Source organism: Erythrolamprus reginae, chromosome 4, assembly GCF_031021105.1.
Source record: "Erythrolamprus reginae isolate rEryReg1 chromosome 4, rEryReg1.hap1, whole genome shotgun sequence".
NCBI lineage: Eukaryota > Metazoa > Chordata > Lepidosauria > Squamata > Dipsadidae > Erythrolamprus > Erythrolamprus reginae.
Window position 1 is genome coordinate 760271 of NC_091953.1, and position 27182 is coordinate 787452.

General features: G+C 51.5%; 1 protein-coding gene across 1 annotated transcript; it reads left to right on the forward strand.

The window, feature by feature from the left end:
- The first annotated feature begins 7100 nt into the window (after positions 1-7100).
- On the forward strand, positions 7101-26810 carry RHOG (ras homolog family member G). Its single transcript, XM_070749359.1, has 2 exons — positions 7101-7178; positions 22852-26810. Exon 2 carries the CDS (start codon positions 22887-22889, stop codon positions 23460-23462), a length of 576 nt encoding a protein of 191 aa, XP_070605460.1. The 5' UTR covers positions 7101-7178; positions 22852-22886; the 3' UTR covers positions 23463-26810.
- The last annotated feature ends 372 nt before the right edge of the window (positions 26811-27182 follow it).

Sequence of the window (27182 nt, forward strand, 5' to 3'; positions counted from 1 at the left end):
CGCCCCCCCGCCCGCGTGGTCCCGCCCCGACTCCCCCCGCCCCGCGGCGCAGAATGGTCTCTCCCGCCCGGCCCGCCCCTTCGCCTCCGCCGCCCAATCAGCACGAGGCGCGGCCGCGGGGAGAAGAGCGCCCGGCCGGCAGCGGCCCCTGGTGGCGGAAGACGGAGGTGCGGACGCACGTGGAGACTCGTGTATGGAGCTCCCCAACGTGGGAATGGTCGCTTGGACGCGTGTCGGAAGCTTCGCATGCCGCGCACAGCCTGCGGGCACGCAGTGGGTTAGTTGGGGTCTGAATGGCCGAGCGGGGAACCCATATGCAGCTCTCCCCACCGGCCGCCTTTCCCAAATAAATACAATTTCCCGTATAACTTCTCCAACTGTGGACTTCGGTAGCGTTCGGTACGTTGCCCAAGCTGGAATAAAGTTTACCCTTGGTTAGAAAGTCGGGGAAAAACAAAAATAAAGTGAAGACAACTAGTTAAATAGTCAACTAATTTAAATATAAGTTGAAGCAATAAAAGGGATACCGACCTAAGACCTCGGTCAAATAAAACGTATACTGCCCAAAAAAAGAGGGAATCCTCAAATAACCCATCCTAGATCTGAAGGAATGAAATATTCTCCTTGAATACTTTGTTCTGTACAAAGTTGAATGTGCACAACAACAGCAGTTGAAATTGACTGTCAATCAGTGTTTCTTCCTAAGTGGACAGTTTGATTTCACAGAAGTTGGATATTACTTGGAGTTGTATTGTGTTGTTCCCTTTATTTTTTTGAGAAGTGTATATTAGAAATATTAAATGATAATGTTATCATTTGGAGAGGGGCGGCATACAAATCTAATAAATTATTATTATTATTATTGTTGTTGTTGTTATTGTTATTATCATTATTATTATTATTATTATAAATAGGCTGTAATATATAATAGTCCATCAGGATGTTTGTGTTATTTGTATTGTACTTAAGCTTTGAAATAGATTTGTATATATGGCATTTTTTTTCCTTTATGTGTTTGTGATTTGTAAAGTGTTTCTCTTTTTATGTAAAAAAGATCATTTTTTAAAAAAGAAATATCAAATGGTAATGTAGAAATATCACTAGTATAGAAAATAAGAAAACAGGACTGCCACACATCTTTTATAATGTTTTGTTTATATTCATGTATGTTTATAATTTTAAAAAATTCTAAAAGAAAAAAGACTCGTGGACTTCAATTCCCAGAATTCCCCAGCCAACAAGGCTGGGGAATTCTGGGAGTTGAAGTCCACGAGTCTTAAAAGTTGTGGGAGTTGAGCCTCCATGCAAACAAAATTGAGCAAAACCCAGCTTCCCAGATGCATCGCAGAGGCGCGAAAGGAACCGTGGGGCTCCGGCCTTGTCCAGGGCCGTTCTTGCAACCCAGGCCAGAGTTTCCTTGAGAAACAAAAGGGGCTTGAAAGATCTTTTGCTCACGAGGGGAGAACGCATCTCGGACCACCACACCTGAGAGCCATGCGGGTGCTTTTGCAGCTTTGCAGTGGATGACTGTTGCAGAATAATTCCAAGAAGGAGCCGGACAGGTATTTCAAGGGATGGCCTCCTGTAGGTGACCTACCTGTGGGTTACACTCAATGGCAGGTGATACACTTAGGTTCAACCCCTCCCCCTCCCCACCCCAATAAGGGAGATGAATGCTTGTTTCCTTCCTCCCTCCCTCTTCTTTCCCTCCTTCCTTCCCTCCTTCCTTCCTTTTCCCCTCCCTCTCACCTTTTTTCCTTCCTTCCTTCCTTCCTCCTTTCCTTCCTTCCTTCCTCCTTCCTTCCTTCCTGCTTTCCTTCCTCCTTCCTTCTTCCTTCCCTCTTTCCTTCCTTCCTCCTTTCCTTCCTTCCTGCTTTCCTTCCTTCCTCCTTCCTTCCCCTCTTTCATTTCTTCCTGCTTTACTTCCTTCCTTCCTTGCTTCCTGCTTTCCTTCCTTCCCTCTTTCATTTCTTCCTCCTTCCTTCCTACTTTCCTTCCTTCCTGCTTCCTTCCCTCTTTCCTTCCTCCTTTCCTTCCTTCCTCGTTTCCTTCCTTCCTGCTTTCCTTCTTCCTTCCCTCCTTCCTTCCTCCTTTCCTTCCTTCCTGATTTCCTTCCTCCTTCCTTCCCTCTTTCATTTCTTCCTCTTTCCTTCCTTCCTTCCTTGCTTCCTGCTTTCCTTCCTTCCCTCTTTCATTTCTTCCTCCTTCCTTCCTGCTTCCTTCCCTCTTTCCTTCCTACTTTCCTTCCTTCCTGCTTTCCTTCCTTCCTGCTTTCCTTCCTTCCTTCCTCCTTTCCTTCCTTCCTGCTTTCCTTCTTCCTTCCCTCTTTCCTTCCTTCCTCCTTCCTCCCTCCTTTCCTCCCTCCCTCCTTCCTTCCTGCTTCCTTCCTTCCTCCCTCCTTCCTCCTTCCTTCCCTCTTTCCTTCCTTCCTCCTTCCTTCCTCCTTTCCTTCCTTCCTGCTTTCCTCCCTCCTTCCTTCCTTCCCTCTTTCATTTCTTCCTGCTTTACTTCCTTCCTTCCTTGCTTCCTGCTTTCCTTCCTTCCCTCTTTCATTTCTTCCTCCTTCCTTCCTACTTTCCTTCCTGCTTCCTTCCCTCTTTCCTTCCTGCTTTCCTTCCTTCCTTCCTTCCTTCCTCCTTTCCTTCCTTCCTCCTTTCCTTCCTTCCTGCTTTCCTTCTTCCTTCCCTCTTTCCTTCCTTCCTCCTTCCTCCCTCCTTTCCTTCCTTCCTGCTTTCCTTCCTTCCTCCTTCCTTCCCTCTTTTATTTCCTTCCTTCCCTCTTTCCTCCCTCCCTCCTTCCCTCTTTCCTTCCTTCCTCTTTCCTTCCTTCCTGCTTTCTTCCTTCCTCCCTCCTTCCTCCTTCCTTCCCTCTTTCCTTCCTTCCTCCTTTCCTTCCTTCCTGCTTTCATCCCTCCTATCTTCCTTCCCTCTTTCATTTCTTCCTGCTTTACTTCCTTCCTTGCTTCCTGCTTTCCTTCCTTTCCTCTTTCATTTCTTCCTCCTTCCTTCCTACTTTCCTTCCTGCTTCCTTCCCTCTTTCCTTCCTACTTTCCTTCCTTCCTGCTTTCCTTCCTCCTTCCTTCCTGCTTTCCTTCCTTCCTGCTTTCCTTCCTTCCTTCTTCCTTCCTTCCTAACAAAGATGAAAGGGGCTTTGAAAGTCCTCTAGCCCAGCTGCCTGCTAACACTGGAAATCCTACCAGGAAAACATGGTATAACTATAACCAGTGGTTGTGAACTTGTGAACCTTTCTAATGCCACAGTCCCTTAATAGAGTCCCTCATGTTGTGGTGACCACCAACCATAAGCCTAGCGCCAATTCTCCCAGCTGAGCTTGAAGCTGATTGGCAGGAAGGTCAGAGGGACACGCCCCACTGTCAACCTCTGATTACTCAGATTGTAAAAATATGTCCCAAGGCGCCAGAGTAGAAGCTTTAGTTCCTCAACACCATTTGTCTTTCCCCCCCAGGGTCTTAGGCGACCCCTGTGAAATGGTGCTTCGACCCCCAAAGGGTCCCGACTCCCAGATGGAGAACCACTGGCCTACCCTCCAGGCAAATGGCGGTCCCACTCTCTTCTTCAAAATCTGCAGGGTTGGAGCCGCCACACAACCTCTGGAGGCCGAGATGTTCCACAGATGAATTCTTCTCACTGTCAGGGGATTTTCTCCTTAATTCCATGTTGCTTCTCTCCCTCTTTAGTTTCCACCCGCTGCTTCTTGTCCTGCCTTCAAGGGCTTTGGGGAATGGGTGGACCCCTCCTCTTTGGGGCATCCTTCAAATGCTGCTCTCCTGTTGCCCCTGGTCCTTCTCCTCATTAGACCCCACACAGCCAATTCCTGCAAACCGTTCTTCGTACGGGATGTTTTTGCTCTCAAACCTGTTGTCATCTTTGTTGCTCTTCCCCGGAGTCTTTCTAGATATTTAAATATTTTTTGTTTTCAAGGAGTGTGCAGAGCGATCTCTGAGTGGTCAAACATACACGGACACAGAAGAAACATGGAGGTCTTGCAGATGTCCAGTTCCTAGCCCAGAGATACCGAGTAATGGCTCAGCCATACAATCCAGATACATTAAGTGTATAAAATATTATTTAATATATCTCAAAAACATATCGCAAAAACATTTAAATAGGTTAAGGGTTAAATAAGATTCAGGAGAGAAGTCTTTTTAATAGGAAAGGGAACACAAGGACAAGGGGGCACCATCTGAGGTTACTTGGGAGAAAGATCAGAAGCAGTGTGAGAAAATATTATTTGACTGAAAGGGTAGTAGATGGTGGGAACAAACTCCCAGCAGACGTGGTGGGTAAATCCACAGGAGCTGAATTGAAACCTGCCTGGGATAAACACAGATCCAGCCTAAGATAAAATGCAGAAAATGGTATAAGGGCAGACGAGATGGATCATTAGGTCTTTTTCTGCCGTCAGACCTCTATGTTTCTATGTTTCTATCTCAGTCAATAATAGTCATAGTCACACACAGTTAAATCAGTTAATATTCTCAATACATATACAATACTATAAACCTTACTTGTTCAGCTTATAAATACATAAACCCATCATTTGAACACAGAGATCTTACTACAGCAGTCACAGAGAACATAACAGAAATAGCAGAGAGAACTATGCCTCTAGCTCCCTCTTGTGGCCATCTGTAACACTAACTCTTAAAGCAATAGTGTTCTAATACATGTAAGCATACATTGTTGGTTTGTTTTATATATTGCCAAACCCAAGCGGTTATGTATATAGCACTAACATCTCTGCTCCTCTCCCTCCCTTCTCTCCACGGGTTGACTGTCTTCGGGAAGGGCCTGGTTTGTTCCGGCCTTTCTGCTCTTCCCCCTCCAAATGGCAGGACCCTCCAGGAGGCTCAGTGGGGCACAGAAGGAGCTGGAATTTTGGGGTGTGTGTGTACATGTGCAGATCCCCAAAGGCTGCAAAGGCCCCGTAGCAGGAGGAGGAAGAGGAGGGGAGAGAGCCCCACAAACCAACTGCGCAGACCCTCCCATGGGGAGAGGAGGGGCTCCTAGCAGTGATGGGCTGTCAACATTTTTACTGCCATGCTGTGGGTGTGGCTTATTTTGTGGGTGTGGTTTGACGATCACGTGACCGTGTAGGAGTGGCTTGCCAGCCATGTGACCAGATGGGAGTGGCTTGACAATCATGTAACGGGGCACCTTAAAGGTCATGTGATTGGGTGGGAGTGGCTACCAACCAAGATAACTTTTCAAATAGGGGCTTGGAGTCCTTTTCAGTTGAATTAAGTCGCGTTATTTGAATAGCCACAAAAAGGACAAATGATGGACAACGTTATTTGCTGAGGAGCACAGTCACATTTTCAGGTTTTGTTCTGAGCCCACAAAGTTCAATATGAGAACAGATTCGACAAGTAGCTCAATTTTCTTTCATTGCTATAAAAGTTCAGTTCTAGGTAATGATTAAAATAATGAAAGCGTTTATAGGTAAAATCATGCTATTTAATTATTTCCCATTTCAAAAGTAATTGCCCATGTTTCATCAACACTCCGCGGCCTGCACTGGCTGACGATCGGTTTCCAGTCACAATTCAAAGTGTTGGTCATGACCTATAAAGCCCTTCATGGCATCGGACCAGAATATCTCCGGGACCGCCTTCTGCCCCAGGAATCCCAGCGACCGGTTAGGTCCCACAGAGTTGGCCTTCTCTGGGTCCCGTCGACTAAACAATGTCGTTTGGCGGGACCCAGGGGAGGAGCCTTCTCTGTGGCAGCCCCGGCACTCTGGAATCAACTCCCCCTTGAGATCCGCAGAGCCCCCACCCTCTTCGCCTTCCATAAAATGCTTTAGACTCACCTCTGTTGCCAGGCGTGGGGATGATTACCTCCCCCTTCGTTGTGTTTTCTGACCTCTGTTGTATGATGAACTGGGTTGAATGTGTATGATTGTGTAGTTGGTTATTCTATGACACTGGTTATGTTATATTAATGTTTTTTAATTGACTTTTAAATTTTATTATTAGATTTGTAATGTATTGTATTACTGCTATGTTGTGAGCCGCCCCGAGTCTTTGGAGAGGGGAGGCATACAAATGTAATAAATTATTATTATTATTATTATTATTATTATTATTATTATTATTATTATTATTGGATCATACTAAGGTACTAGAGAAGGAAGGACAATAAAAAACAATTAAGTATTCAATAAATAGTGCATAAACTTACTATCCCCACTGTGTGTCCTCCCCTATCCCCACGGTGGCAGCAGCTCATCACCGGCTCCTGGGTCGTCCCCCCCCCCCCCCCCCCTGGCTGAAGGCTCGCAGTCCCGCTCTCGGGCCGCGCCTCGTGCCCGCAAACCGGCCAGTCCGCCGCGCAGCGCCAACCCGGGAACCGATCTTCGAAGAGCCGGGAAGATGCTGGGGAGGGAAAATTCGGGCCCCGCGCGGGATGACCGCCGGCCCGGCTCCCCCACCCCCCCAAGCACGGAGGAGGCAACGGAGGCGCCCCACCCCCACCCGAGTCCCATGGCTGCTCCGTTGCGCCCCATCCGGGAGGCAGTGCGCTCTCTCGCCCGCTCCCTTCCAGAAGCCCCCGACGTGCCAAGGCGGACCGGCAACAGCATCCCTCGCCCGGCTGGGAAGTGGGGCGGGGGCGCAAGTGGTGCGGAGGCTGCAGGGGCTTCCATCCAGCCCAGAGGTTCTGCAACCCACAAGCGGGGGGGGGGGCTTCCAGAGATGCGCTTTCCCCCCGGGGCTCTGAGGGCCAGCGGAATCCAGCCCGATTCTGCCACCGCACCTGGGCAGGTAGCCACGGACGCACCTGCCTCTCCGCGCGCGATTTCGCTCCCTGCCCAGGTGCAGTGGCAGAATCGGGCTGGACTCCGCTGGCCCTCAGAGCCCCGGGGGCGAGCGCATCTCACCGTTATACATTAGCCGCTCAATTCTGGGGGCTTCCAATCCCGGGACCCCCCCAAGCCAAGCCGGGTTCGGGACGAGCGGGCCGGTCCCAAGCCCGGGAGCCCCCCCGCCCCCGCCTCCTTCCCTCCCCGGGGCGGAGGCGGCAGGAAAGTTCCCCGTCGGCGGGGCGCCCCGCCTTGCGCACTTCCTCCGGCCGCGCACACTTCCTCTTGCGCTCAGCCCGGGAGCCTCGCCGCCGCCGCCGCCCGCCCGCCCGCTCCTTCGCTCGCCATGAGCCCAGGTGGGTCTCCCCGCCCTCCCCCCGGACCCCTGGCCGCCTCCTGGCCCGGAGTCCCCGGCCAGCAACTGCGCGCCTCCTTGCCCGGAGCCCTGCGCGGCTACCCGGCCCCGCAAGCGCATCGCCTGCGCCTCCTTGGCCCGGGCGCCCAAGGACAGCCGGGGCCGGTCCGTCCCACTGTCGGGGGGAGCCCCTGAAAGGCCCCGCTGTCCTCCGCCTGGGAAGGTGGGGTCCCCCTTGGGGCGCGCGCCTGGCTGGTGAGGGTCGCCAGGCAGGGGTCCCGCTTCTTGCGCCGCGCTTCTGGATGGAAGCCGCTTCGTCCGGAGGTCGGAAACTAACCCCGTTGCTGTCGAATCGTGGTTTAGGCGGCCCCCAACTTGGTTATAAGAGCGCTCGGGCCCCGCAATCGCCCCCCCCCCGCCCGGCTTGGGAAGAGCCCTTCTCTGCCTCTTGAATGGCACCACGCACACCCTGGAGAGAGACTCTCCGGAGGGAGGAAGGGGCTTCCCGGGGTCTCTTGTCCTCCCTACTAGGGTTGGGGTAGACTGGCCTGGCGCTGGGAGGCTCGATTCCCAGTCCCCAGAGATGCGCCGGGCCGCCTGTTCTTTCAGGGGCACCTTCGATCCAAACTTGGCGCCTCCTTTCTTCGGGGGTCGCCTTCCCCCTCCAGAGTGGCGCTTGACCGGCCGAACGAGGGGGTCCCGAGCAAAAGGGGTCTGGGGGTGGAAGGGCCTCTTTCTTGGGGGCGGGGGTGGCAATTGCAGGGGGGAGGCCAAGGCGGGAGGGGGGGAAGGAGAGGAGTTGAATGATATACAGGCTGTGATGGGGGTGGGAATGGGGAGGGATATTGGGGGGGGACACACAGACACCCCCGTGGCAGGGATGCTGCTTTAGCAAAACAGCTTTGGGACCCAGAAGGCGCCCCCGCCAGCAAGAAGCAATTGTGGAGGGAGGGGCAGAATCTACAGAGTAACAAAAGGGACCTTGGAGGTCTTCTAGTCCAACCCAATGTAGGAAGACCTGTCCATACCCCCACGTCTCCGCTTCCTTCTTCCTCTGTTCCCCCCTGGGAAAACAAGGGGGGGCACATCAAGGCTAGTGACTCCCTCCCAGCCCCCCCTCCACCCCCCTCTCCATTGCCCAGGGTGAATGGGGCCCATCCTGGCCCACCGAGAGAGGATAGAAGGCAACCGGCCTCATCAAATCTGGGAGGTTTCCAGTTCCCCTCCGGTTTAACCATGCTGGCTAGATGCTGGTTAACCTTTCCCCTTTGCCTAAGACCTCCTCCTGTCGCAACCCTCCCCCCCCCCCCCCTCTGAGAATGCTGACTTGCCTTTTCCATCCTCCTTTGGGGGGGGAGGCTGCCTGCAAAACCCAAAGTTCCTTTTCTGGACTTCCCCATAGCCCAGACCCACTGTCTCCGCCACCCTCCCCCCAGGCCTCCTTCCTCCTGCTTGGCAGACTGACCCTGGCAGCTGCTCCACGCCTGGCTCCCCCAGGGAGGAACCGGAGTCCCTCAAAGATTTGGGGAGGGGGATCCCTTCTATTTCTCCAAGCTGTTGGTGATGCCACTAAAGGTGCAGAGAAGAGCAACCCAGAGGATCAGGGGACCAGAGGCCAAAACGTACAAAGAGCGGTTGCAGGAACTGGGCCTGGCTTCTCTAGGGAAGAGAAGGACCCCCACCTACAAAAAGAGATGGATCCTTGGTCAATCCACAGTCACTGAATGTAAACATGCCTGGGATAAACATAGATCCATCCTAAGATAAAATACAGGCCATAGTATCAGGGCAGACGAGATGGACCACGAGGTCTCTTTCTGCTGTCAATCTTCTAGGTTTCTGTATTTCTAAGGACCAGGGGAGACAAGATAGCAGCCTTCCAATATTTGTGGAAGGGGTCAAGCTATTTTCCAAGGCACCTTAAGGCCAATCAAAGAACAATGGGTGTAAACTAAACAAGGAGCGATTCAACCCAGAAACAAGGAGGGACAGAAGTGGCCTCGGAGGTTGTGGCAGCTTCATCCCTGGAGGCCTTCAAGCAGAGACAGGACTGCGACAGGTGGGAAATGGTGTGGGGGTTCCTGCTTGGCCAGGAGGTTGGACTCGATGACCTCCAGGCTCCCTTCCAGCTCTGTTATTCTGACCTGAGTCTGTTCAGAATTGACGCATGAAATAACCCACCACCTCCACTGCACCATTGTACAGAGTTGTCCCCATGCTTGGGATGTGGGGCGCCCCACTGAGATGAGACTGCTAGGGCTTTCTGTAGGGGGGCCAATCCAGAGATGCCCCTGTCCTCACACGTAACCACTGCCCCTCCTTCTTTTCGGCCCCCATCCAGCCTAGATCCCACTCTCAGTCAACCAGCAAAATCCCTGCAGGGAGCCAAAAGGCCTGGGGGTCAAGGATGTGGGGCTGTGGTGGGCGGGGGCGGGGGCCGACGACAGACTAGTTACAAAACCAGGGTTACCTCCTAGCCTTGGTTAGTTAGCCATCTGGCTCAGCTGCCCCCTCCTGCGAATGGTCCTTGGGCTCTGACTCCAGGCTTCAAAGTGACAGGTGAACAGCGTTAGAAGAGACCTCACAGGTCATCCAGTCCACCCACCCCACCCCCCACCCCCCTGCCCAAGCAGGAGACCCTACACCTTTTCTGACAAATAACGTGGTTCCCCCGAAAATAAGTCCCCGTGCTATTTTTTTTAACCCTGAAATTAGCGCTTGGCCTCCTTGGATGACCCTTTGTCCGAAGTGGTGTAGAGCTTCCTGCCTAAGCAGGGGGTGGACTAGAAGACCTCCAAGGTCCCCTCCAACTCTGTTGTTGTTCATGTTGTTGTTGTTGTCATCAATACAACACAGCAAACAAGATCACTATGCTGGATTTCGTATTTCATCACCAGTCGGGCGCTTCCAAAGCACCTAGTTATTATTATTATTGTTATTATTTTGTTGTTGTTGTTGTTGTTATTAGTAGTAGTAGTAGTAGTAGTAGTATTATATCATCATCATCATCGCCATGCACTCCAAAGCCGAATTGGGCTTATTCTCAGGAGGGGGCTTATTTCAGGGGAAACAGGGTAGCTCATCGGTTTGGGACAATGCCCCCTCCCCTCTTGGATGGCGCTGTCAGTGCATTATAGGCTTTGGCATCCTTTTTTGTGGTGGTGGGATGGGAGCTCTGCCATCTCAGGACCCCCCAGGCCATGTCTGTTATCCTGGAGGGGCTCCGGGTGAAGAGAGATCCAGAGCTGGTGGTTTCCTTGAGGACATTGGACGACCAGCCTAGCTAATGTCATCAGTGCTAGGAAGGAGTGGAGGGAGGAGGAGGAGGAGGAAGGCTGCAGGGTCCCTGGTGCCCTGGCTCGGAGTGCTTTTCATTCAGACATTTTATGACCCAACTAGGTAGCATCAGCAGTGCTACTGTGGTACCAGTGTATTGGCAGTTCTGTGCTAGCAAAAACTTCAGCAGAGAAGGATTTAAGGGTTGTGATTTCCGACAGTCTCCAAAGGGGTGAACAGTGCGGTCAGGCGGTAGGGAAAGTGAGTCGGATGCTTGGCTGCATAGCTAGAGGTATCACCAGCAGGAAGAGGGAGATTGTGATCCTGCTGTATAGAGCGCTGGTGAGACCCCATTTGGAATAATACTGGGTCCAGTTCTGGAGACCTCACCTACAAAAAGATACTGATCAAATTGAACGGGTCCAAAGATGGGCTACAAAAAGGGTGGAAGGTCTTAAGCATAAAACGTATCAGGAAAGACTTCATGAACTCCATCTGTAGAGTCTGGAGGACAGAAGGAAAAGGGGGGACATGATCGAAACATTTACATATGTTAAAGGGTTAAATAAGGTCCAGGAGGGAAGTGTTTTTAATAGCAAAGTGAACACAAGAACAAGGGGACACAATCTGAGGTCAATTGCGGCAAAGATCAGAAGCAACGTCAGAAAATATTATTTGACTGAAAGAGGAGTAGATGCTTGGAAGAAACTTCCAGCAGACGTGGTTGGTCAATCCACAGTAACTGAATGTAAACCTGCTTGGGATAAACATATATCCATTGTAAGATAAAATACAGGAAATAGTAAAAGGGCAGACTAGATGGACCAGGAGGCCTTTTTCTGTCGTCAGTCTTCTATGTTTCTATGTTTCTATTGGCGTGTACGTGTGCACGTCCGAGCGCGATTTGGCTTCTGCGCATGAGCAGGAAGCAAAATCTTGTGAGAGGATGTGCAGTCGCATGAGATTTCAGTTCCACACATGTGTGGAAAGAAAAAATCACTGAAAGTTGCTGAAATCTCGCCACTGGTCAGCTGGAGCTGTGCGCGCAGAACTCCATTTTCTCTACCGGTGCGCAGTGGGGCACATACTGGCTAGCAACCCATGACTGGCAGATCCCCACCCTTGGCGGAAGGAGGCTGCTTCAAAGGCAGGACCTTCAGTCAAGCCAGCTGATGACCCCAATGGAGCAACCAAGTCTTTGTGGCTAAGTGAGACCCTCGGTCCATTTTAGGCCCTTCTTGCCCTGACGGTTGTTAAGTGAGTCACTGCAGTTGTGAAATTAGTACCACGGTTGTTAAGCGAATCTCTCTTCCTCGTTGACTCTGCTTGTGTGGTGGTCACATATGCTGCCTCTGTGCTAAATATGGGTCAGTCCCCACACTTCTGGAGTTGGATCCGTGACCCTGGGACTCCCACAGCGGCCATAAGTGTGGAAACAAGTCATAAGTCAGGTTTTTCACTGCCATTGTGGTGCAGTGGTTAGAGCAGAGTACTGCAAGCGTCTTCTGCTGATCACCGGCTGCCAGCAGTTCAGCAGTTCAAATCTCACCACCGGCTCCAGGTGGACTCCACCTTCCATCCTTCTGAGGTGGGTCACATGAGGACCCAGATTGTTGGGGGCAAGAGGCTGAGTCTGTAAACCACTTAGAAGGGTTGTAAAAGCACCAGGAAGCTGTATATAAGTCTAAATGCTAGTTTGGGGAGGGGGCAAGCCCCCCTGAGCCAAGACCCCTGCATTCCTTTGACCTCCTCACCTGCTTTAACCTGTGTTTCTCTAGCAATGTGGGATCTGTAAACCACTTAGAGGGCTGGAAAAGGAAGGGATAGATAAGTCTCCGTGCTATTGCTATTCCTCCCTCCCTCCCTCCGTTCCTTCCTTCCTTCCTTCCTTCCTTCCTTCCAAGGGGGGGTCAACTGAGGACCCAGATTGTTGGGGGCCAGAGGCTGATTCTGTCAACTGCTCAGAGGGGGCTGCAAAAGCACCAGGAAGCGATGGACAAGTCTAAATGCCACAGGCCCTTGTCACTTTGAATGGTCACTGAATGAAGCGTCGTAATTCAAGGGCCGGGAACATTGGTGGCGCTTCCTCCGTGACTGGTGAGCTGCCTCTCCTGCCCCCACTGGTTCTGGGCACAGAGACGGTTTCTAAGAGGTCCCGTAAAACAGATCAATATTGAGCAAAATAGCCGCACTTGATGTCCACCAGAGCCATAAAAAGAGTTGATGTCATTGTCCATCCGGGAGGAGCTCAAGACGAGGTGACCTTCTCTGTCCCCAAGGCCCTCAGCCACCTCCTTCTCAGTGGGGAGGGGGAGGCCCAGCAGAGCCGGGGTGGCACAGTGGGGAGAGGGCAGCCCTGCAGGCTCCTTCAGTGAACTGCCGGCTGTAGTCCAGCGGTTCAAATCTCACCACCGGCTGAAGGTTGACTCAGCCTTCCCTCCTTCCAAGGGGGTCAAGTGAGGACCCAGGTTTTTGGGGGGGCAAGTGGCTGAGTGTGTAAATTGCTTAGAGTGTCCTATAGAAGCACCATGAAGTGGGATATAAGGCTAAACGCTATTGCGATTTCTCTCTCTCTCTCCTTCCTTCCTTCATGGGTCAAGTGAGGACCCAGATGGTTGGGGGCAAGAGGCTGATTTTGTAAACTGCTTCGAGAGGGCTAGAAAAGCACCGTGAAGCGGTAGATAAGTCTAAAAGCTATTGCTGATGCTACTATCTATCTATCTCTATCTATCATCTAGTGTCTCTCTCTGTCTATCTGTCTGTCTGTCTATCTATCTATCTAATCTATCGTCTATCTAGGTTTGCTCAGCCTCCCATCATTCCGAGGTGGGTCAAGTGAGGACCCAGACTGTTGGGGGCAAGAGGCCGATTCTCTGTGAACTGCTTAGGGAGGGCTGGAAAAGCACTAGGAAGCGGTAGATAAGTCTAGAAGCTATTGCTATTGATAATATCTATCTCTATCATCTGTCATCATGTGTGTCTCTTTATCTGTGTGTCTGTCTGTCTATCTAATCAATCTTCTATCTAGGTTGGCTCCGCCTTCCCTCCTTCCCAGGTGGGTCAAGTGAGGACCCAGATTGTTGGGGGCAAGAGGCTGAGTCTGTAAACCACTTAGAGGGGGCTGGAAAAGCACTAGGAAGCGGTAGATACGTCTAAGGGCCATTGCTGTTGCTCTCCAGGCCCCCCTGGCGCTGCCCCAATGGGAACGAAATGGGGGTCTTGACCAGTGTGGTTGCCTTCAGCAACTCAGGATTTGTCTGGGTCCAAAACCCGGCCATATTCCCCTTTTGCTCCCAGGAGGAGTGGCTGTGGGAGTGGATAGTCAGGGCTTGGACATCCTCTCAAGGGCTGCAGCCTGAAGGTCAAAGGTCTTGTGTGGGATCTCAAAATACCTGCAGGGTTTCAGAGGCAGAAGGTGGTGAGTGTGTGTGTGTGTGTGTGTGTGATTCAGCACAAGGCCTCAAGGGAGCTTTGTGCAATGCCGAGAGGAAGCCCCTGTGGGTTTGGTCCCTAGACTCCCTGGCTACTTTTTGTGGCATGCACGAGGCCACGTGGTGCACCTGTGTCCAGATTAGTCCGGGACAGCTTCGGGAGTGTCCAGGTGGAGGGGCTGCCTGCTTTGGGCTTGTGGGATCCTCAATCGCCTCTGAGCTTTTCTTGCCAACGTCTCATCACCTGTCTAGGGGACGTCATCAGTGCTGAAGGGAGTGAGGACTGGCTCTCTGCTTCTCTACGGATTGGCTGCCTGTCAGTGTTGGTGGGATGTTCTCGGTCTTTCTTGGTTATGCTTTATGGGACCCCCCCACATGTCCCTAAGGCAGGAAGGGGGAGATGGTGATCCCGCTGTATAGAGCGCTGGTGAGACCCCATTGGGAATAACACTGTGTCCAGTTCTGGAGACCTCACCTACAAAAAGAGATGGATCAAATTGAAGGGGTCCAAAGACGGGCTACAAGAATGGTGGAAGGTCTCAAGCATAAAACTTAGTCTTAAGCATGAACTCAGTCTATAGAGTCTGGAGGACAGAAGGGAAAGGGGGGAAATGATCGAAATATTTAAATATGTGAAAGGGTTAAATAAGGTTCGGGAGGGAAGTGTTTTCAATAGAAAAGTGAACCCAAGAACAAGGGGGCACAATCTGAGGTCAGTTGGGGGAAAGATCAGAAGCCACGTGAGAAAATATCATTTTACTGAAAGAGTAGGAGATGCTTGGAACAAACTTCCAGCAGACGTGGTTGGTAAATCCACAGGGACTGAATGTAAACATGCCTGGGATAAACATTATCCAACATCTTTAAAACTTCCAGTGTTGGAGCATTCAGAACTTCTGAAGGCAACTTCTGTTCCACTGGGTAATTGTTCTTAGTGTCAGGAAATTCCTCCTTAGTTCTAAGTGGCTTCTCTCCTTGTTTAGTTTCCACCTATTGCTTCTTGTTCTGCCCTCGGTGCTTTGGAGAATAGCCTGACCCCCAACTCTTCTTTGTGGCAACCCCTGACATATTGGAATAGAATAGAATAACAGAGCTGGAAGGGACCTTGGAGGACCTCTAGTCCAAACCCCTGCTTAAGCAAGGAACCCCACACTACTAGAGACAAATGGTCCATTTGTCTCTAGTAGTGTGGGGTTCCTTGCTTAAGCAGGGGTTTGGACTAGAGGTCCTCCAAGGTCCCTTCCAGCTCTGTTATTCTATTCTATTCCAATATGTCAGGGGTTGCCACAAAGAAGAGTTGGGGGTCAGGCTATTCTCCAAAGCACCGAGGGCAGAACAAGAAGCAATAGGTGGAAACTAAACAAGGAGAGAAGCCACTTAGAACTAAGGAGGAATTTCCTGACACTAAGAACAATTACCCAGTGGAACAGAAGTTGCCTTCAGAAGTTCTGAATGCTCCAACACTGGAAGTTTTAAAGATGTTGGATAACCATCTAAAGTTGTGTAGGGCTTCCTGCCTAAGTAAGGGGTTGGACTAGAAGACCTCCAAGGTCCCTTACTTATTGTATTTCTGATTTCTGCTTTGTTTTCTTAGAAAAAAGTCCTAGTTTCCCCCCCAGAATGCTATTTGAAATAGGACATAACCTTGAGCTAAAATTGGCTTATATATTTGGTTAGAGCCTAGTGTAAACATCATACACTATGAGGGTAGGACAAGAAGCAACGGGTGGAAAGTACAAGTGCCCTCGAGGGCCTTCCGTCCCCTGTCCTATTGCTCTCCTATATCTCCTCTACCTTTCTTCTATTCCCATATCTCTTCTTCTATTCTTTCATTGATATGTTCTATTACTATACCTTGTTTTCTATTCTTTCTTAGATATACAGTATTTTACTATGAGTATCTCCTCTATAACCTTCATTATGTATTTTACTATGTGTATACCCACTAAAACCCTCATTGTGTATTGGACAAAATCAATAAATAATAAATAAATAAATAATAATAATAATCTAAGAGAGAAGCAACTTAGAACTAAGGAGAGATTTCCTGACAGAACAATTGATCAGTGGAACAGCCTGCCACCAGAAGTTGTGAATGCCCCAACACTGGAAGTTTTTAAGAAGCTGTTGGATGACCACCTGTGTGAAGTGGTGTAGGGTCTCCTGTCTAAGCAGGGGGTTGGACTAGAAGACCTCCAAGGCCCCTTCCAAGTCTGTTGTTATTATTCTGATTAAGAGCCGGCCTCGGCCACTCTGGGAGTAGAAGCAGCGTGCCCCCCCCCTCTCCATTTGCATGGCAAGAGGGAGGGGGCTGTTGTGGTTTGCGCCATCTCAAACAGACCCTGGTGGTGACTCAGGTTCCCGGCAAAGGAAGACAAAGGCCTTTGTGTGTGTAGGGGGCAGAGTGGGCTTGGCCCCCTTTGCATAGCATTTGCACATAGCCGCATCCTTTGCGTAAGGGGGGGGGCAGAGGAGGAGGAGGAACTGCGCTGAAGGCCGGCAAGGATCCCAGAAGTGAGAAGGGCAGCACTTTTGTGTGTGTGTGTGTATAGTTTCGCCCCCTCCTGCCACGGGGTCCCTGAGATCATCTAGCCCAGCCCACCACTGCACAGATGACTCTGCTACTACCATCAGCCCCTCCAAAGGCCTCCCCCTTCATCCTGGGGGAGGGGGGGCTGTGTCACCCCTCTGGAGCTCATTAGAGAATTTGGGGGGGGGTCTCTGAGCTTGGATTGTTTTCATGTGGACATTTCATGACCCAGCTAGGTGACGACATGAGTGCTGGAAGGAAGAAGCCAAGCCCCGCTCCCTTCTAGCATGGGTGGGGTTACTTAGTGGCAAGAAAAGAGCCAACCCCAGAGAGCACCAAGGACCCCACCCTCCTCCTCCTCCTCCTGTCCACAACCCTCCTTCACCCATAGCACTGATGGGATTACTTAGTTGGGTGGCGAAATGTCTATAAGAACACAACCCGCCCTCAGAGGGCACCAACGATCCTGCACTTGACAAATTTCTCTGCTATTCCTGCCCAGGACTCTTCGGGGCTTCCCTGTGAGACACCCCCCACCCACCCCCGAAAACAACCCCTTGCAGAGATATGGGAAGCTGCCTGGCCCGGCCACTTTGGGCTCATTCGGAGAAGCCGGCGCTGTTGGTGAAGTTGGGCAAGAGGCTGTGCACCACTCCGGAAGCAGACTCGGGCAGGGCCTCCTGGGGGTGGGGGGAGGGGAGGGTCCTGCACGTGCATTGCAAAAGCCCCTCTCAGCTGCCCTCCCCGGAAAGAAACCAGGAGCCGCCAGCTGCCTGCACAGGAAAGGGAAGTGGGAGGCCGGCCCACCCGGGAGACTCGGAGCAAGGCGTCAGGCTCTCCTCGGGCCTTAGGGGGAAGGGGGCTCCTCCAGAGCCCACCCTGGGGTTGCCATCTGCCAGGGATCGAGTGCTGCCAGGCGGCAGGAGGATCTTCCCTCTGGCAATGGAAGAAAATGGCTGTTGGTTTGAGCTCCAGGCTTGGCAATTTGGGTGCAGCCACTTCGTCCCCATTCGAGGAGACGCCGTCCGTGGGCTTTGAATTGGGCTCGTCAGTCTGAGCGCCGGTCTTGCAATACGGGGGCCGCCCAGAAAGTAACGCACCACGTTTTTTTTTAATGGTAGGGATGCGAAACTTTATATACTCAAAAAAATAAAGGGGAACCTCAAATAACACGTCCTACATCTAAATGAATGAAATATCCTCATTGAACACTTTATTCTGTACAAAGTTGAATGTACACAACAGCAGGTGGAATTGATTGTCCATCAGTGCTGCTTCCTAAGTGGACAGTTTGATTTCACAGAAGTTGGATTTACTTGGAGTTATGTTGTGTTGTTGAAGTGTTCCCTTAACATTGTCTGAATTGTCAGGAGTGTGTGTGCAATTTTTTGCATTTCTTCAGACAGAGAGCGTAGCTGCAGGAGTGTTTCGAAATGGTGTCTGTAAGGGACGGACGTTACAAGCAGTGTGTCATCATTGAATTACTCACTGCGGAGAAAGAAACTGTTGAGACATTCACCAACGTTTGTGTGCAGTTGTGTGATGGAGAATCTGCAGTCGACAGAAGGACGGTCAGTCGCTGGGCACAGAGGGTGTGAGGCCATTAGAAGACAGAAATGGCTTTGTAACCCGAACGAGGAGTGGTACCGACAGGGCATTCACACCCTTGTTTCTCACTGGAGGAAGGCCACAGAACGGGACGGAGATCACGTGGAATAATAGGGAGGGTAGAACAAACCCCAGTCTTTCTTGTGTGTAAGTTGCATAGTGTTCAGTAAATAATTGCTGAAGAAAAAAAATGTGGTGCATTACTTTCTGGGCGACCCTCGTACCTTTTTGAAGTGAGGCAAATTGCTGAATGTGGTTTGTTCCGAGTCCAGAATTTTGGACAGACGAGCCCAATTCAAAACACACGGACAGCGTCTCCTCAAATGGGGACGAAATGTGGGCACCTCTTTAACAACCGCCTTGCTTAGCAGAGGGAATTTTGGTCTTCCCACGAAAAGGTGGCTTTTAACAGTACATTGTGTGTGTGTGTGTGTGTGTGTGTGTGTGTCTGAAGGACAGCTGTCCAGCCCCAGGTCACTCTGTACATAGATGGCAGCCCAACCCTCAATGCAGAGGGCGCCTCCTGTCCATAGCAGAACCTCTCACTCTATTTATGGAATAAGAACTGGAGGTCTTCTAGTCCAACCCCCTGCTTGGGCAGGAGACCCTAGACCACTTCAGACAGATGGTGATCCAACATCTTCTTAAAAGGTTCCAGTGTTGGAGCATTCACAACTTCTGGAGGCAGGTTGTTCCACTGGTTAATTGTTCCAATTGTCACGGAAATTCCTCCTTAGTTCTAAGTTGCTTCTCTCCTTGTTTAGTTTCCACCCATTGCTTTGTGTTCTACCCTTAGGTGCTTTGGAGAATAGCTTGACTCCTTCTTCTTTGTGGCAACCCCTGAGATATTGGAAGACTGCTATCTTGTCTTCCTTGGTCCTTTTCTTCATTCAACTAGCCAGGCCCAGTTCCTGCAACTGTTCCTCATATGTTTTAGCCTCCAGTCCCCTAGTCCTCTTTGTCACTCTGCTCTGCACTCTTTCTAGAGTCTCAACATCCTTTTTGCATCATGGAGACCAAAACTGAAGGCCGTATTCCACGTGTGGCCTTATAAAGTGGCATTAACCCTTCACATGATCTTGATTCTCTCCCTCTGTTAATGCAGCCTGGAACTATGTTGGCTTTTTGGGCAGCTGCTGCACACGGCTGGCCCCTATTTCAATGGTTGTCCACTAGGACTCCAAGGTCCCTCTCACTACTACTGAGCCCAGGTACCACCTGTCCTACACCAAATGTACTACAAGGGTTTCCGTTTTTCCTGCCTGAGAGCAAACCCCAATTTTTCCCACCACTGAGAAAAGGGTCCCAGGGCTGGCAAGAGGGCTTCAAGAGGGCTCCCTCCTTCGCTAGAGGGGGGGGGTGCAGTGGGGGGGGGGGGCTTTCCCTCTGATTTCCTGCCTGGGGCACCAAGGCGTCTTCGTCTGTCCCAGCGTGGCTGGCTTCCTGTTTAGATTTCTGCAAACTGCTCCTCACTTCCGCTTCTCTTTCTCTCTCTCTGCACTCCCGCCCTCGCCTCGGCCTCTTCCTCTGCAGATGCCATGGGGAGGGGGCAAAGGGTTGGGGGGAGCCACTCAGGTGGGTGCCTGCTTCCTCTTTAGGCCCAAAGGGCCAGAGGTTGAGAAGGAAGGGGCGTCTGGTGGGGCCTCTTCCCACTTTCCCAAGGAATGGAAAACACAGACCCCACCTACAAAAAGACATGGATAGAATTGAAGGGGTCCAAAGACGAGCTACAAAAAGGATGGGAGGTCTTAAGGATCAAACTGACCAGGAAACATATTAATGGACTCCATCTGTCTAGTCTGGAGGACAGAAAGAAAAGGGGGGGACACACGATCGAAGCATTTAAATATGTTAAAGGGTTAAATAAGGTTCAGGAGGGAAGTGTTTTCAATAGGAGAGTGAACACAAGAACAAGGGGACACAATCTGAGGTGAGTTGGGGGAAAGTTCAGATATTATTTGACTGAAAGAGTAGTAGATGCCTGGAACAAAGTTCCAGCAGACTTGGTTGGTGTATCCATAGTCACTGAATGTAAACACGCCTGGGATAAACACAGATCCATCCTAAGAAAAAATACAGGAAACAATACAAGGGCAGACTGGATGGACCAGGAGGTCTTTTTCTGCCGTCAATCTTCTAGGTTTCTGTTTTGTGAACAGTGACTCGTTCATGAGCTTTAGTAAAATATACAGGAAGTCCTCGAGTTATGACCGTCATTGAGCACAAGGTTTCCACTAGTAACTGAGACACTTGTGAGTTTTGGTCCATTTTATGACCTTTCTTGCCACTGCAGTTATTAAGTGAGTCGTGTGGTTGTTAAGTGAGTCTGGATTCCCCCATTGAGTTTGCGTGTCGGAAGGTCGCAAAAGGGGGTCCCTGCGACGGTCACCAATGCGAGCCAATTGCCCAAGCGCCTGAATTTGGAATTGTGGGGATGCTGTGGGTGGGCATTAGTGGGAAAAACGGTCCTTAAGTCATTTCCCCCCCCAATGCTGTTATGACTTTGAATGGTCGCTAAATGAACGGTTGTAAATTGACGACTTCTGAATTTGTTGAGAAATTTGGGACTCCTGGAGTTCTGCTGATGTTCTGTCCTGCAGTCTGACGTGATTTGATAATGCAAATAGGGGGAATGGATGGATGGATGGATGGATGGATGGATGGATGGAATGGATCCCCCTTGCTAAGGAGCCTTTCCTCAAGGGGGAGGCAGGATCTCTAATAGTAGTAGCACTTAGACTTATCTACCACTTCCTGGTGCTTTTCCAGCCCCCTCTGAGCAGTTTACAGACTCAGCCTCTTGCCCCCAACAATCTGGGTCCTCATTTGACCCACCTCGGAAGGACAGAAGGCGGAGCTAACCTAGATAAATGATAGATTAGATAGACAGACAGACAGAGACAGATGATGATAGATAGATGATATAGAGATAGAGAAATAGCAATAGAATTTAGACTTATCTACCACTTCCTGGTGCTTTTCCAGCCCCCTCTGAGCGGTTTACAGACTCAGCCTCTTGCCCCCAACAATCTGGGCCCGCATTTGACCCAGGAAGGAAGGAAGGGAGGGAGGGAGGGAAGGAAGGAGAGCAAAAGAAATAGCAATAGCATTTAAACTCATCTACTGCTTCCTGGTGCTTTTCCAGCCCCCTCTAAGCAGTTCACAGAGACTCAGCCTCTTGCCCCCGACAATCTGGGTCCTCATTTGACCCCCCTCGGAAGGACAGAAGGCAGAGCTAACCTAGATAAATGATAGATTAGATAGACAGACAGACGGAGACAGATGATGATAGATAGATGATATAGAGATAGAGAAATAGCAATAGAATTTAGACTTATCTACTGCTTCACAGTGCTTTTCCAGCCCCCTCTGAGCGGTTTACAGACTCAGCCTCTTGCCCCCAACAATCTGGGCCCGCATTTGACCCAGGAAGGAAGGAAGGGAGGGAGGGAGGGAAGGAAGGAGAGCAAAAGAAATAGCAATAGCATTTAAACTCATCTACTGCTTCCTGGTGCTTTTCCAGCCCCCTCTAAGCAGTTCACAGAGACTCAGCCTCTTGCCCCCGACAATCTGGGTCCTCATTTGACCCCCCTCGGAAGGACAGAAGGCAGAGCTAACCTAGATAAATGTTAGATAGACACAGACAGAGACAGATGATGATAGATGGTTGTGGGCTGTCGCGATGTGTCCACATGTTGGGCAGACAAGAATGGGCACCATTGTCGCAGCCTTTGCCTCTCTGGCTCACTTCTCTCCTGCTGTGAATGTTCTTCTGGCAGCCCTGGTGGGTCAGCATGTGGCTGCAAATTAAGGACCACCTCTACAAACACACACAGAAACCTAGAAGATTGATGGCAGAAAAAGACCTCGTGGTCCATCTAGTCTGCCCTTATACTATTTCCTGTATTTTATCTTACGATGGATCTATGTTTATCCCAGGCAGGTTTCAATTCAGTGACTGTGGATTTACCCACCACATCAGCTGGGAGTTTGTTCCAAGCATCTACTACTCTTTCGGTCAAATAATATTTTCTCACTTGGCTTTTTATCTTTCCCCCGACTAACCTCGGATTGTGCCCCCTTGTTCTTGGGTTCATTTTTTAAATTAAAAACACTTCCCTCCTGAACCTTATTGAACCCTTTAATGTATTTAAATGTTTCGATTGTGTCCCCCCTTTCCCGTCTGACCTCCAGACTAGACAGATGGAGTCCATGAAATCTTTCTTGATCAGTTTGATGCTTAAGACCTTCCACCCTTTTTGTAGCCCATCTTTGGACCTGTTCAATTTGATCCATGTCTTTTTGTAGGTGAGGTCTCCGGAACTGGACCCAGTATTATTCCAAATGTGGTCTCACCAGCGCTCTATACAGTGGGATCACAATCTCCCTCTTCCTATTTGTGATACCTCTAGCTATTCAGCCATGCATCCTACTTGCTTTTCCTACCGCCTGACCGCACTGTTCACCCAGTTTGTGACTGTCAGAAATCACTACCCCTAAATCCTTCTCTTCTGAAGTTTTTGCTAACACCGAACTGCCAGATTGAGGGTTCCTTTTCCCCAAGTGCATTATTTTACATTTGGAAACATTAAACTGCAGTTTCCATTGCTTTGACCATTTATCTAGTAAAGCTAAATCATTTACCATATTACAGACGCCTGCAGGAATATCAACCCTATTGCACACTTTAGAGTCATGGGCAAATAGGCAAACCTTCCCTACCAAACCTTCCCCTATGTCACTCACAAACATATTAAAAAGAATAGGACAACGCCGCTGTCTGTGCCGGGCTCTTCTCACCCTTTCTTGTTTTTCCGGGTCCCCCGCAGGTCGCTGAGCCGGAGAGCCCCGGAGAGCCGCCGCAATGCAGAGCATCAAGTGTGTGGTGGTGGGGGACGGGGCGGTGGGCAAGACCTGCCTGCTCATCTGCTACACCACCAACGCCTTCCCCAACGAGTACATCCCCACCGTCTTCGACAACTACAGCGCCCAGAACACGGTGGACGGCCGGACGGTCAACCTGAACCTCTGGGACACGGCCGGCCAGGAGGAGTACGACCGCCTGCGCACCCTCTCCTACCCGCAGACCAACGTCTTCATCGTCTGCTTCTCCATCGCCAGCCCGCCCTCCTACGAGAACGTCAAGCACAAGTGGTACCCGGAGGTCTGCCACCACTGCCCCGACGTGCCCATTCTGCTGGTGGGCACCAAGAAGGACCTGCGCGGCAACCCCGAGGCCGTGAAGAAGCTCAAGGAGCAGGGCCAGCAGCCCGTCACGCCGCAGCAGGGGGCCGCCCTGGCCAAGCAGATCCATGCGGTCAAGTACCTGGAGTGCTCAGCCCTCAACCAGGAGGGCATCAAGGAGGTCTTCACCGAAGCCGTCCGGGCCGTCCTCAACCCGGCCCCGCCCAAGCCCAAGAAGGGCTGCCGGCTGCTCTGAAGGGGGAGGCCCCCCTCCCACTCTGCCCTCTGCTTATGCCCAGGCGCCCTCTCCCTGCTTGACCAAACTCTGCTTCCCAGGAAGGATCCAGGGCCGGCCTGTTTGCAGGGCCAGCTGTAGGGGTGGCGCAGTGGTTAGAGGGCAGCCCTACAAGCTCCTTCGGCTGGCTGTAGTTCATGGGTTCAAATCTCACCACGGACTCAAGGTGGACTCAGCCTCCCGTCCTTCCCGGGTGGATCAAACAAGGACCCAGAGTGTTGGGGGGTCAAGAGGCTGATTCTCTGTCAACCGCTTAGAGGGGGCTGGGAAAACAGTGGGAAGCGGTAGATAAGTCTCAATGCTATTTCTCTTTCCTTCCTTCCTTCGCTCCCTTTCTTTTATATCTTTCTCTCCCTTCCTTTCCTCCCTCTTCCTTCCCTCCATTTCCCTTTCATTCCTTCTCTCCCCCTCTCCCCCTCCCTCCCTTTTTTCTTTCTTTCCTTTCTCTTTTCCCTTCCCTTCCCCTCTTTATCTTCCTTTCCTCCCTCCCTTTCTTTTTCCTTCCTCCTTTCTTTCTATGAAAGAAGTGGCACCGTGGTTATAGTGCACCACTGCAGGCTCCGTCTGCCGACTCCTAGCTGTAGTTCAGCAGTTCAAATCTCACCACCGGTTCCAGGTTGACTCAGCCTCCCGTCCTTCCGAGGGGGATCAAACGAGGACCCAGATAACTGGGGGCAAGAGGCCGATTCTCTGTCAACCACTTAGAGAGGGCTGGAAAAGCAGTGTGAAGCGGTCTATAAGTCTAAATGCTCTGGCTATTCCCTGCTCTGCCACGGAGCCTTTTCAAGGGGGAGCCAAGGGCTGGACGGCTGGACCTCCACTCACAACCAGAGTTCCCAGGGCTAAGAAGTGGGGTTGCTAAATGAGTCCTACCTGATCGTTTTTGGCCATTTTTGGTGCTAGAGTTATTAAGCAATAGGCTTCGATTCCACCCCAGAGGGCGGTGATGGCGAACCTACGGCACGGGTACCACAGGTGGCAGGTGGCGCCCTATCTGCTGGCACGGGAGCCCCTGCGCCAGCTCAGCTCCGACCTGCATGTGTGTGCTGGCCGGCTGATTTTGGGCCTGCACAGAGGCTCCGGGAGGGATGTTTTGGGCTTCCAGGGGGCCTCCGGGGGGCGTAGGGGACGACGTTTTTGCCCTCTCCCGGATCCAGGGAAGCCTTTTGAGCCTGGGGAGGGCAAAACACGAGCCTACTGGGCCCACCAGGATTTGGAGAAAAGGCCGTTTCCGGCCTCCGGAGGACCTCTGGGGGGTGGGGGATGCTGTCTAGAGCCTCCCCAGGCATTGAGTTATGGGGGTCGGGCACTCATGCATGCATAATAGTTCTTTCGGCACCCCAGGGGAAAAAGCTTCGCCATCCCTGTTGTAGGGCTTGACCTCACTCTCGGGGGGGGGGGGTTTACAGAGCCAGCGTTCTTTAACAAACAAGGTGACAAGCATTGGAAGGGACCTCGGAGGTCTTCTTGTCCAACTCACAGCTCAAGAGGATGGAAGGCTGAGTCAGCCTTGAGCCGGTCGGGATTGAACTCCTGGCAGTGGGCAGCCAGCCTGCAATGCTGCCCTGTAACCACTGGGCCACCAGGGGCTCCACGTTTAACTGCCATTCAATGAATTGGGCAGTTGTTAAGCGAATCTGATGTTCCCCCATTGACTTTGTCTGTCCTAAAACCCTTAATGCCAGTGGCCGAGGGCCCGGACTGGGATCAGGTGGCCATTGAGGGGGCTGGAGCAGTCGCAAGGACAAGGACCGGGCGTGAGTCACACTTTGCAGGGCTGTCGCAACTTTGGCCACGGCGGGAGCTGCAGATACAGAGCGGCACCCCTGGCTTTGCAAAGCTTCCCGTTTCCCGGAAGAGGCGCCCAGAGGTGATTTTTCCAAGCGGCCACTGGACTTTTTCCTTGAAGATGTTTCGCTGCTTCTCATCTGAGAGGCTTCATTGGAGCCGAAGTGGAGGGAGGAAACTGAGGAAGTCCAGGTGCCTTTTGAGAAAGCACCTTTGGGACAGTCCGAGAATCTCCACAGCCAAAGACGATGGGCTTTCCTTCCCACCCGCCCCGGCCGGCCTTCTTTCCTGGCCAAGTGGTGCCAAGTGACCCGCTCTCTCTTTCCCTCGCTGTCTCTGGTGACCGCTTGGCAGAAGATCCGCCCGGGAGAGTGAGGGTCAAGCGGAAGGCGGAGACCTGCCCTGATCCTCTCGCACTCGGGCCCTCGGCCAAAGGGTCCCTCGGGCTGCGGAGGGAGGGCAGGGGCACCTTGCAGAACTGAACCGTGGCAGAGCTTTGGCAGCTGCCAAGCACGATGCCGCCTCCTCCACATCCTGTTTACAAAGGAAACGCTCCGTGTTGAGGGTTCTGCGCTTCCACCGTCTTCCTTTTGCGACGACTCCGTGGGCTTTCCACTCCCCACGGCTCTCCTCCGCCGGTGGGTCTGCAGCCTGGGCCTTTTCTCACCTTCGCCTTTCCCTGACAGAAGTAACGGGGCATCTCCTGAACATGTCAAGAGAGATTCCCTCCGGCTGCCACCGAAGGAAAAAAACAACAGACCCGGGAAACAACAAGCCAATCAATCTAAAATCAACACCCAGGAAAATACTGGAAAAGATAATTTAAAACCCCCGAGATCTGTCACCACCTAGAAACGAGTAAAGTGATCACTAGCAGCCAGCCAGGGTTTGTTAAAAACAGATCATGGCCAACCAATCTCATTTCATTCTTCAACACCGTAACTAAACTAGTAAACCAGCGAAATACTGTGGACATAACTAGACTTCAATAAGGCATTTGACAAAGTAGACCATGACCTACTTCTGCACAGGCTTTGTGTTGAGTGGAAGAACAGAGGGAACGCCGGAAGACCCCCAAATCCAGACTGTCCCCACCCCCACCCACTCCCCTAGTTCAAACATGGCTTCTCTTGGGCTTCTGGGCCACCCTTGGTGAGGCCCGGCCATTGGTCGGCTGGGTCCTAGGGACTAGAAACTTGTCGGAATGGGCTTGAAAGTCAGGATTCTCAGGATTCTCCACTCTCAGGTAGATCTTCAGACATTGTGGCTCACAGCCCCGGTGCTGGGTCATCCCTCCGGGAGTTTTCTTAATCGGAAAGAGCTGTGGGGGTCTCGCTGCCACCCCCCACCCCACTGCCCAACCGACGCTTCCTCCTGTTCCTGTCCGGCTCGCCACTCTCTGGACCAGTGGCCTCACCAACCTTCGGCCTGGAAGACTCCGGGTTGGGGTGGGGGCTCATCCTGCATTCCCTGTGGGAGTCTTTTTTTTGTCCCCCCCCCCAAATAAAGATGACAACTTCCCCCGTGGCTTTCAAGCTCTTCCCTGGGTCGATGTGGGGTCTGTGTTGTCTGGGAGGTCAGGACAACTCGTTATGGCACAACGTAATGCGAGGGGATTATAGTGCAGTGGTTCTCAACTTTTCTAATGCCGCAGCCCCTTAATACAGTTCCTCATGTTGTGGTGGCCCCCAAACCATAAGCCTAGCACCAATTCTCCCAGCAGAGCTTGAAGCTGATTGGTGGGAAGGCCAGAAGGACACACCCACTGTAAGCACCTGATTGGTTGGATTGTAAAAATAGGTTCCAAGGCGCCAGAATAGAAGCTTCCGTTCCTCACACTATGAGAAATTGGTCCTAGGTGACCCCTGTGATACGGTCCTTTGACCCCCCAGC